Raw genomic sequence first — 12,768 nt, forward strand, 5'->3', positions numbered from 1 at the left:
TAGTTTCATAGGTTGTTACCAGCCAGTTGTTAAAGGTAACTCACTATTCTGAAACTTGAGTAACCATAACATCCAGATTGTCATAAATGACAGTGAGTCATCTGCATATTAGTCAAATGAGCTGTGTGCTGATCTATATCTTCTACTGGAGAACTATAGGTTTATGTGAAAGTTTACTAGAATGCTAATGTTTGGAGATACCTGTGTATAAGCACTACCTGCTAGCAAACAGTGTTGTTTGCAAATTTGTGCAAGACAAGATAAAAAGAACAACTGCTTTCATTCTCAAGAAAAATTAAAAGTGAAGCACTACAGGTAGCACATGCAAATCATTTAAGATATATAAATATATATTCAGCTACAACTTAAGTACACTTGCACCTTTATTCTTTTTTGAAATTTCACACAGTATTTTTTGTTTTACAGATTATTTATGGTTATGTTATTCTCATGGCATTTCCACTGTGTTTCTTTCTGATAAGCTAGTCATGGTATGGTTTTAAACATATGCTAAGGCCTCATATTCCATACAGTTTAAGAACACACAATCACAAATACATGCTTCTGAAAATTTATTTTAATTAAATGGCAATTAGAAATGACACAGTGTCTAAAAAGATCATATACCTGGCAAGTCTAATTCTTCTGCGGGCAATAGCTCCTTGGAAACGTCTTAAATCGTCCTTTTAGAGAAATATTGAAAACAAATTTTAAACATCAGAGCAGTTTGCTTCAGAAAACATTAAGCAAGTTCTATAAACTGCAGGCATGCAATAACTGTTATAACATGATTATTTTAAATGAAGTTAGGTGACCAGGTCAGCTGCATCTAGTGGAGATTAAGGCAGTGTATGGACCAAGACAGGCTGATTAGGACTACGCAGTAGCATCAAGTACTACTCCCAAACTATACCATGCACATGCATACTGGGCCTGTATTGCAGGCCCGACTTCAGTAACAAGCATGAAAAACTGTCAGCAGGTAGAATTAAGTGCTTATCAGGAAAGCCTCTGAATCCTACAAGATGATGGCTTCAGTCCTTGTCACTTGTCTTCCTTTCCTGATACCTCTGAGAACTGTGACAGAAGGGGAATGAATGATTGTGATGATGGGGTATAAGGACTCAGTATTCATAGGTTCATAATTTCATAGTTGATTACTAGGATAACAGCTCAAGAACCCTTACAAGCCTATCCAGTTTTACTCAGATTTTACCTGATGTTCTATCCCTAGGGAAAAGATAACAAGGGTCACCAAGCAGAAATTTGACATTTTTTATAGACTGCCTTTGTTCATAAGGGACATGGGTGCCACCCCAGGAGAGAATTTGTGATTTTCCATCCATTGGCCCAGGTTGGAATTGAAGATGATCAGGGACAAAAGTATAAAAAGATCCTGAAAATTAGAGTGTAAGTTACATCATTTTACTGAATGTTCTTGTTTTTTTATCCTATACATTCATTTGTTACTGTTTTCACTACAGAAGGTTGTAAAATTGACTTAGAAATATACACTTTAAATGACAAGTCTAAAATAAGAGAACTACTGAACAGAAACAGAGCAAAAATATCTGTACAGTTATATAACATCTAAAAGCTTTGGCATAGCACAAGATATGGGATGAGATGTTTAGTCCACCTCCATCGATCTATACATTCATAACCCCTTTTACCCATTTTTGCACATGGGGTCAGGGTGTCACTTCAACACTGACAACCTTGAGCCAAGGTTCATACCACCTACAATCATATATGACACATAAGAATTAAACACACACAGGAAGGCAGTTATCAAGAGATGACATGTTATGGAAATGAAAAATACACTTCGGCATGATCTGCTCATAGTAATCCTGCAATCTGGGAAGGATATAGCAAACTTCAAAAAGAGAAGGCAAAGGTACCGCAGACTTTTGATAGCCTGAGATATCCAATAGCTAGGGACTATAGGAATAATTCACATTTCTAGTAACTTTATAGGCTGTACTTGTCACAATAACAACTATGACTTACAGTATCAATGAATCATCTACTTTGTGTACTATCTGTATACAGATAAGCATAGCAATTTGTTAATGTTGCCCAACTAGTCTTAAATTTCAATCCTCCATGCTTAATTATTATCAACTGTATATAACTCTTCCATTGCCATTCCTTCTGTGTGCTACCTTAATATGTTTTATTGCAGTGTTTTTTAATTGCTTTTAGCTAAGTTTGTATGTTTGTCTTTCCCTTCTTGGCTCAGGTCATAGCTGAAAAAGGTCCCCGCACCAATTCTCTTACCTTGTTAACAAATGTAAAATAAAATACATAAAAGTAGTGGTTAATTTCTTATCCATGATACCCAACATTGTTGAGGAACTGAAAGCAGTATCAAAAAAAAAAAAAAAAAAAAAACAGGGAGGTAATGAATGGTTAGCAGATATGAAGTGTTAGTATCTATGTCAGGAACAAACACAGACCTAACTAATATCAGGTATTAGTCTAAAGAATACAGACAAAACTGGCATATTAATTGATAAATAGGATTCCACTTGCTCACATGGAAGGATTTAAAAGTGAAATGAACAGTAGAACAAACAAAATGAAATCCAGATAGTGGTGGAATATTTCAGCTATCATAGTAACAAACCGACTCTCCACCCATAGTTATACTGACTGTAATTATCACAGAATATGATGCAATCATTTTTAACCTAAAAGTAAAATCAAACTCATTCATATAGAAAAATCCTTCCTAAACCATACCACTAGAAACTATGATGAGATAAATGGCATATTTGTAAAAAGAGTGGTCACTGTCCAGGATGGCCTGTCTCCATGTCATCCAGTCCTCTGCATCTTGCTCTGTCACACCAACCACCTGCATGTCTGCTATCACCACATACATACACCTTATCTCAGGCCTTCCTCTTTTCCTCCTACATGGCAGCCTCATCCTTTCACAAATATACTCAGCATACCTCCTCATCACACGTCCAAACCAACATAATCCTACCACTCCCTGGCTTTGTCCTGAAGTTGTCCAGCCTGGCCTGAACCCCTAACATACATATTACTAATCCTGCCCACCCTCATCACACCCAGTGCAAATGTTAACATCATTAACTCTGCTACGTCCACCTCTGACTCGTGCCTCTTTTTTCAATGCCAGTGTCTCCAACCCATATAACATAGTTGGTCTCCCTACCCTCTTGTAGACCTTCCTTATCACTCTTAATGGTACTCATCTATCACAAATCACACATGACACTCTGCTCCACCACCCACATCCTGCCTGTACTGTCGTCTTCACCTCTCACCATTACTCTGAACTTTTGTTCTCAAGTATTTACACCTATCCACCTTTGAAAACTGTACTCCCTGCACCCTCACCATTCCTTTATCCTCCCTCACATTCACAAACGTATATTCCTTCTTAGTCCTGCTGACCATCATTCCTCCCCTCTCTAGACCATACCTCCACCTCTCCAGGGTCTCCTCAACCTATTCCCTACTTTCACTACAGACCACAATGTTATCTGCAAACAGCACTGTCTAGGGGGACTCTTGTCTGATCATGTCTGTCAGTCTGTCAGTCTGTCCATCGCCACTGCAAATAAGAAAGAGCTCATAGCTGATCCCTGATGTACTCCCACCTCCACTTTAAAAGCACCTGTCACTCCCAATGCAGAACTCACCACTGTCACACTTGCCTTGTACATATCCTGTAGCATTCTTACGGATTCTTCTGCCACTCCTAACCACCTCATACAATACCACAACTCCTCTCTAGGCATCCTGTCATATGCTGTCTCTAAGTCCACAAAGACACAATGCAGCTACTTCCAACCTTCTCTGTATGTCCCCATCAACACTCTCAGAGCAAACATCCCATCTGTACTACTCTTTCTTGGCATGAAACCATGCTGATGATCAGTAATCCTCACCTCCCTTCTTAACCTAGCTTCCACCACCCTTTACTATTACCTCATGCTGTGACTGATCAGTGTTATCCTTCTGTAGTTACTACAGCTCTGCACACCACCCTTATTCTCATAATCAATACCCAAACACATTTTAACCACTCCTCACACATCCCTTCACTTTCCAAGATTACAGTAAACAATCCGGTTAAAAAGACCACTGCCATTTGTCCTAAACACCTCCATGCTTCCACAGGTATGTCATCTGAACCAATAGCCTTTCCATTCTTAAACCTCTTCATAGCTATCCTTACTCCCCCCTTGATAATCTGTTGCACTATCTGATTCACCATACCCATATCATTCAACCTTCTGTCTTTCTCAGTTGTTTCATTCAACAGCCAATCAAAGTACTGTTTCCACCTGCTCAACACACTCTCCTCACTAGTGAGTGCACTTCCACCATTATCCTTTATTAACCTTATTTGCTGCACATTCTTCCTAGCTACATGCATCTGTTTAGGCAATTGGTACAGGTCCTATCCCCCATCCCCGGTGTCTAACCTAACATACAACTCTTCAGATGCCCCATCCTCAGCCATTGCTCCCACTCTCTTTGCCATTCTCCCCATCTCCCTATACACCTGTCTACTTTCTTCATCTGTCTGACAATCCCACTTCTCCTTGGCCAGCCTCTTTCTCTGTATACTCCCCTGTACTTCCTCAAGCCACCTCCAGGTCTCCTTGTCCTCTGTGCAGATGTCACACCAAGCCCCATGCTACTCATCTCCCTTACTAGCTCGGATGTAGTTACCCAGATATTTGCTAGGTCTGCACTGTCACCCACTGCCTGTCTTAACTCTTCCCTGAACTCAACCTCACAATCACCCTTTCTCAGTATCCACCATTTGATCCATGGTGCTGCCTCACACACCTCCCCCTCTTCTTGATCACCAACGTCATCCCACATACCAACACTCTATGCTGTCTAGCTACACTTACCCCTGTCACCACTTTACAGTTACCAATCCCCTTCAAACAGACCCACCTGCATAGGAGATAATCTGCCTGTGTGTATCTTCCTCCACTCTTGTATGTCACCCTATCCCCCTCAGTCTTGTAAAACTACGTATTCACCACACCCATGTCCAACCTCTGTTGCAAACTTCACCACCATCTCACCTTCTGCATTCCTTTGCTTAACACCGTACCTACCCATCACTTCTGCATCCCCTCTGTCCCCTTCACCAACATGCCCATTGAAATCTGTTCCAATCATCACTTTCTCACCCTTGGGTACACTCATCACCACGTCATCCAACCACACCAAAGTACGTCTGTCTCATCCATCACACACGCAATTAGTGGAGCATATGCACTAACAACTGTCATCACTGCACCATCAATTCCCAGCCTCCTAAACATCACTCTACCCGACACTCTTATCACCTCCACAAACACCCATGGCATAATGTTCCTTCAGGTTAACCCCTAAACCAGTTCCCCTCCCATACACACCATGATAGAACTATTTGTACCTGACTCTGATACACACAGCTGTACACCCCTTCCATCTGGTCTCTGGCACATACAATATATCCACCTTTCCTCTGTCCAGCATATCAGCTAGCTCTGTCCCCATACCAGTCATACTCACAACATTAACGGTTCCTAACCTCACTACCAGACAGCTAGCCTTTCTCCTCTCTGCCTGACATATGAGCATCAGATATCCTCCAGGGTATGTCTGTGAATGCAAATCCTACTGCACTATCAAATGACATATGTGTGTTACAGCAATATGAAAACAGTGTCAATAATTGTGGCTCATAGCCCACCATGTATGTGCAGTGTCTTCCAGATGCCCTGCCCTAACAGGGTGACATGACTGACTGAGCAGCAAGACTGTAATTACAGTGTGCCATACTGCCATAGAACATAAATGTATAGCAAGTATTACCTCTGCATATGTATGTATGGGTAGGTGTACCTGGCTGCCTCATAACAACTGACATGGGATGCAAAACATCAGGTAAATAAGCTGTACATGTTGTACACATGTGTAACCTTAGTTTCTGTGCATCCAACAGAGGTTACACCTCTACAGCTACTGGTTGTGGCATTGCCCTGACACAGACATGGGTAGTATAATAAGTATGAGTATCACGATGAAATTGTAGAGGTGGCCAACTGTGTTCTGACCCTGTGTCTATGCCTACTACAAACAGATATATGACCACCTACATAGCTGTATGGCCTCAGCAATACCTTACTTGTAAAACCTGTCTCCACCAAAGTAGAGTAAACCACCCCTTTGTTGGACAGCAGCAATGCACAAAGCACATAATGTGATGCTATATTGCTTTTACAGGGAAAAATAGGAGCAGGCTCCAACTGGGCAGCATGTCAACCTTTGTCTGAACAAGCATATTAGGTCACAGGTGGATTACTGTAAGGCTAACTATGAGCACAGATTGGACAAATCTACTAAGGGCAATCACAAGGCCATCTTCACATATGTCTATAGTCTCAGATGCAACACCCCAAACCACCCTGTAATGGTGGTCAATCACTGCACATACACACACACCATAGCTACAGCCAACCCACTGCAGACAGGTTTAGGGCAAACATAACCTTCCCTGGATCACCATAAGTATAGGTGGATATCACAGCACATGCACCTCTCCCCTCATCATCATGGATCAGGTGCAAACTGCCTAATCCAAGTTAGCAAAAGGAAGTCCGCTTGGGGCCTGATAACATTCCTGTCTGCATCCTACATGAACCCAGGCATATGCTTCCAACTCCATTACACACTGTATACAAGCAAAGCCTGAGCACCATTGACATCCCATCTGCAAGGAACATGGCCACTGACATCCCTCTACACAAACATGAATGATGAATGGTGGTTTATGCAATGTACTGGCCATCACTGAGAGGAAAATGACACATCAAGACCAGGAATACAATGCATGTTCATACAGTGCTGCTAGGTACAGGGACATGATGTGTTTGTAAGTGGTGGCTAATGATAGTCCAAATTCATGTGCTGGCTCTGAAAACACTCTGGGCAATGTCTGAGGTCCTGTGATGTGTTTCCCTGTTTATGTCTTCTAGGTGCCATGCAGCAGCAACCACCTTACACTGATGCAGAGACAGCAGCCATCACAGAAGCTGTAATCTTAAACTGTGCCATCCTTTCTGGCCGTAGCCGGCAAAATCTGCAGGAGCGGACTGCCCTGTGAGATGAGATCATCCACAGAGTGAATGTCTTGGACCACCATGGACACATATACAATCAGGTCAGGCATACAGCAACTGACCTGATACATTGTGCCTGGCAAAGGGCTGCTGCTGTAGCGAGGGACTGTACTGCTACCGGTGGGGGGCCCAGCCACACAGGCCCCCCTTACGGCGACAGAGGAGCTCCTTGCCAACCTTGGGGTAGCCTCCACACAAACTCAAACATGGGAAACAGCAGTCATGGAGGTGGGTGGCACCCAGGCAACAGGCGAGGAGCATTCAGGCAAGGCCAAAGTGCACATCAATGTAATGAGGTAGCATTTACACTGTCTTCTACAAAGTCTCTAGATGCATATGTCAGTGCAAAATGGACTAGTGGGTGGGGTGTAGTAATGCACACAAGTGCACATCTATGGTGAAGGACAGCAAATTGTGTAATATCATAGTGTGTACTGTACCTGTGCAGAAATGTAGCATTCGTCTTGTACCAATATCTAATGTGAATCTGCTGACAATACCTCTCCCTCACAACTACATAGGTCCCTCTGGTCTGCACATGGGACAGCAGCTTGAACCCAGTAAGTATGGGGTTTTCCTGTTGTGGCTCGCCAGTACCCCAGGCATGCTAAAGTTAATGCATGTGACCACGTACACAGCTGTTACACTCAGCCATTTTGCAATATCTGCATGTTCACCTGTGGTCGTGTTTACTGTATTATATCACAGTGGTCATCACAGGAGCCTATTTGCAGGAGATGTCACATATCTGTAGCAAGAGGAGCTCCTTGCCAACCTTGGGGTAGCCCCCATACAAACTCAAACACGGGAAACAGCAGTCAAACACATCATATCAACATCCACACATAGCAACACTAAACCCACATATGCAGAGGCCCTTAACATTAACCTGGCCAAGCAACAAGGACCTCAGAAGCTGAAACGCAAATAAACACCAGTCACAACCAAAGTGACACATAGCTCACAACACCAGTGTGCTACCCAACAAGGCAAGACAATGTACCCCACACTTTAGTCATAGGTGGCTCTATAGTCAGGCAGGCACACTGATGTCCCACTCACCAGGCTGAACAAGGAGAAAATTATAGTCAGTTGCCTTTTGGGTGCCAGGATTCACCACATAATGCATGCACTCAAGTCACTCCACAACAAGTACAAATACGACTCTATCATTGTCCATGCTGGAGTGAATGATTTGAGATGTACCACCCTGGACTACATGAAAAGAGACATGGAAGAGCTCTTGGATCATGTGGCCCAGGCAGGTATGACCCTAGCCCTGAGTAGCATCCTGCCTTCGCCCAGAATGATACGACAGTATAAGGACAAAATTATTGACTTCAACAATTGGTTAAGCTTCTGGTGTCATTCAAAGGAGATCCAGTATTTGTCTGCCTGGGAAGACATGATCGACAAACCACGATGCTTTGTCAGAGATGGTCTGCACCTGTCACCCCTGGGATTCAGGTTACTGGCTAAAGTTCTTGCCACCACTATAGTGCCTTTTTTAGGCAAAGTTCAAAGGATAAAACCACCACCGTAACAGATGCAAGCATGCAAAATCTGAAGGTAATGCTACTCAATGCTAGAAGTCTAAATCTCAAAATGCACTCTCTCGAGGCACTCCTAAAAATGGAGAACATCGATATCTGTGCAGTAACTGAGACCTGGTTCAAGGCTCCAGAGGGCACCCCTGCAATACCAGGCTACAACTCTTACCACACTTTTCGGCCACAAAACCAAGACCGAAACACTAAAGGTGGAGGAGTGTCCATATTCACCAAGGATATTCACACCTCCAGGCTAGTTGCCCAACACAATGCATCTGAAATTCTCCAGGTGCAACTAACACTATGTAAGACTGCAATCCAAATTGTAGTTTGCTACAGATCCCCCACCATGCCACAAGATTCTCACTATAAGTTTCTAAACATACGGGAAAATATTAAGATATAACCAAACACCCTAATACTGGGTGATTTCAACTACCCTGCCATTAACTGGGAAAACTACTCGGGTACCAACTCCTTTTCCCAGCGGTTCTTGGAATTCATAAATTCCAATGCCCTGGATCAACTAATCCATTGTCCCACCAGAGGTTCCAATATCCTAGACTTAGTCATTACCAACATGGGAGATAGATGCTCCACACCAGTGTTCACCCCCTCATTGGTCAGGTCTGACCATAAGCAAATCACCCTTGACATCCACATCCTACCCCCACCCCCCAGTAAGGAAACCTCCTTAAAAAACTTCTCCAAAGCCAACTTCATACTACTGAAGTCAGAAGTGACAAAATTCACAACACCCATGCAGAAGGGATCTGATAGTTCGACTGCAGAATCCTACACTAAGGCAATGCACAAGCACATCCACTCGTGCATGAATCGTGCCATCCCAAATAGAACCAAGATGCTGTTCTCCAAAAAAAGGAAGCCAATCTGGTGGTCCCCTGCTATAAACAAACTATACAACCGAAGAAAAAAACTGTTGCAGAAAAGAGGAAAATCCCAGGATGCAAAAAACTCTCTCACCAGCCTCAGTAAGAAGCTGAGATCTCTCATAAAATCCTCAAAAGCTAGTTACGAAAATAAAATTGCCAAAGATTCCAAAGACCACCACAAGGCATTCTATAGTTATGTCAAGAATCTAAATGACAATGCTCAGATCGGCTCTGAGCTACAACAGAATGGCATTAAATATACTGCCAATATCCTGGCAGATCGATTTAGTGCCAACTTCTCCCCCCTCTCACCCCCTAAAGGGCCCATCTCAGTACCAAAAGATTGCCAAATTCTGGTAATCACGGCCACACAGGTAGAAACCACACTCTCCAAAGCTAAGAATATAGCATCCATGGGACCAGATGACATCCCAGGCTGTGTACTACATAAACTACAAAATGAACTGGCACCTCACCTAAGTGTCATGTTTAATCATAGCCACACCACAGGCTTCATGCCCACTGAGTGGCGCACAGCTACAGTTATCCCACTCTACAAGGGGGGATCCACCTTGGATCCCAGGAACTACCATCCCATCAGTCTGACAAGCCTGATCTGCAAGGGCATGGAACGCATTATCATGCAACTTATAAACAAAGACATTGGCAACCTTCAAACACTGGACCCCACCCAGTTTGGATTTGTGAAGGGCCGATCTTGTCTCCTAAATCTGACTGACTTCTTCGAATAAGTCTCCAGAGCTGTGGACGAGGGTAAGGCATTCCACACAGCCTATCTGGACCTCACCAAGGCCTTCGACACCATCCCCCACTCTGGAATCATAGATAAACTTACTAAGCTGGGCATAAATCCCTACGTCACTCGATGGGTTGCCAACTGGCTTACTGACAGAACCCAGACTGTAAAAGTAGCTGACTCCAAATCCAGCTCCAGACAAGTGACAAGTGGAGTACCTCAGGGTTCAGTCCTGGGACCACTCTCATTTGGCATCTACTTCTCTGAAGTACAGGCCAACACTAAGGGACTCTGGCTAACAAAGTTTGCAGATGACTGCAAACTGGGAGCCATTATTGAATCCCAAATGATGTAGATATTCTACAAAAAGGCCTTACAGAAACAGATGCCTGGTGCCAGAGCCATGGGCTCAAGCTTAATGCCAAGAATTGTACAGTTATCTCCTTTGGAAAAAAACATGTACCCATGTATTACCACATAGGTAGCAGGATACTAAACATTGAAAGTGTGATGAGAGACTTAGGGACACAGGTGGACAGTGGTCTCACTTTCGATAACCACATCACCACAATAGCCAGGAAATCCTTCTATGTGGCACACCTCATCACTAAGGGCTTTTCATCCAGAAAAAAGGAGGTCATTGTCCCACTGTACTCATCCCTCATTAGATCCATTATAGAGTATAATGCCCCATTTGTTATGTACCTCACAAGACATCTGCAACAGCTGGAAAGGCCACAGAAATACCTCACTAAAAGAATTACAGGCCTAAAGCAGATGCCCTATGCTGACCATCTAAAAAAACTCCAGCTATACTCTGTGGCACATTGTCTACTCAGAAGCGATCTCTGCTTAACATACAAGGCCATGTCAAACCCTGAGCTGTTGGACATGCTCCACTTAAAGAAATCCCAATCCCTCAGAGTCACATGCTCCAGGGATCTAAACCTTGTCATCACAATGAACAAAACATGCTGGAGGGATAGGTTCCTGACCCAGAGACTCCCCATACTCTGGAATAGACTGCCCATACATGTGAAGCAGAGCGCCTCATTGGCCCTCTTCAAAAGGAACCTTGATGACTGGATGGGAGATAGGAAATTCACCCCGGGTATCATGTCAATCGCCCTGCTAGACAGGGGTCCAGAGAAGTAAATATTGTGGGAAGAAATATCCAGGGAATTGTTATGACTAGGCTTGCATAGGCCCTAGGGCCAATAGCCTAGTACCAACCTATGAATCTATGAACCTCACAACCTATCATTGTAGGACATCTGGACAAAGACTGACAAAATGGGGGGATAAAGGCCCAAAACTAGGGTCATATTGTAGAAATTAGTGGTATACAGTGTATAGAAATGGTGTACACACCTGTTAGAATGCAAGGAATTAGTGATATGTGCAAAAATGAGAGGGCAATAGACAAGTTCAAAATACTGGCAACCTTTCATGTAACCTATAACCTATACAATTCAATTGTAAAGCAAACACATCTGTTAGTGGAGCAAAACTGACACATAACAATAGTACAACAACCTAGATGCTATTTGTGCACAGGCTGAAGCTAGTACTGTGTTGAGGCAGCTTTCAATATAACTGCAACAGTGCATCTTATTGGGTACACAACAGCCATCAATTACAGAGACGCTTTGATTAACAGCAAATAACTGACATCTGTACTACCAGGAGTATCCTAACATATACCCAGTTGCCTGCTACAGCAACAGCCATAGTTCACATAGAGCTGATGAATCTGCCAAGGGATCACATGATTGAGATGTATCAGCCCGAAGAAGGGTACCAAAACATTTCCACAGTATTGCACATACCATGGAACACAGTGCAGATAGTCATCAAAAGGTGGTGAAAATATGGGGCTACAGTGACATTGTGAAGGAGGAGACATCCCACCAAAGTCTATGAGAATACAAGACCAAAACTGGCTGGGGAGGCTGCCAGGAGCCCTACAGCAAGAGTGAAGGAGTAGCAGGAATCTCCAGCAAGTACTGGGTGTGTACTACATGTCACAACAATCTTCAATGGTCTCCATATGTCCTGCCTATAGGGTAGGTTTGGAAGATGGCAGAAGTTCCTCACACCAAACAATATCCAGGCCTGGTGAAAGTCTGAAAACAATACATCAGGTGACCAAAAAGCAAGTAGGAAAATGTGTTACGGTAATATGCAACCATGGTTGAACTCTTTGGCCACAATTCCGACAGGTGTGTTTGGCAAAATAACACCAGTGCACATCACCACAACAACACCACCCCCACAGTGAAGCATGGTGATGGCAGTGTCCTGCTTTGGGGTTGCTGTTCACAAGCTGGACCTGGGACTGTAGCCAAGTTAGAGGAGATTATGAACAGTTCAAAATAATGATCCCTTGTGGCTCC

The 12,768-nt window shown here is 43.4% G+C and overlaps 1 protein-coding gene across 2 annotated transcripts in view; it reads right to left on the reverse strand.

Moving 5' to 3' along the window:
• The window catches only part of ACOT12 (acyl-CoA thioesterase 12), a 772,547-nt gene that overhangs the window by 296,378 nt on the left and 463,401 nt on the right, over nt 1–12,768 (reverse strand). For both annotated transcript variants that reach the window (XM_044064240.1, XM_044064239.1), the window contains exon 9: nt 628–683. In XM_044064240.1, coding sequence (XP_043920175.1) covers nt 628–683 — 56 coding nt within the window. The remainder of the gene's footprint in view (nt 1–627; nt 684–12,768) is intronic.

Source organism: Protopterus annectens, chromosome 2.part2 (assembly GCF_019279795.1).
Source record: "Protopterus annectens isolate FY-2018-M chromosome 2.part2, PAN1.0, whole genome shotgun sequence".
Classification (NCBI taxonomy): Eukaryota; Metazoa; Chordata; order Ceratodontiformes; family Protopteridae; genus Protopterus; species Protopterus annectens.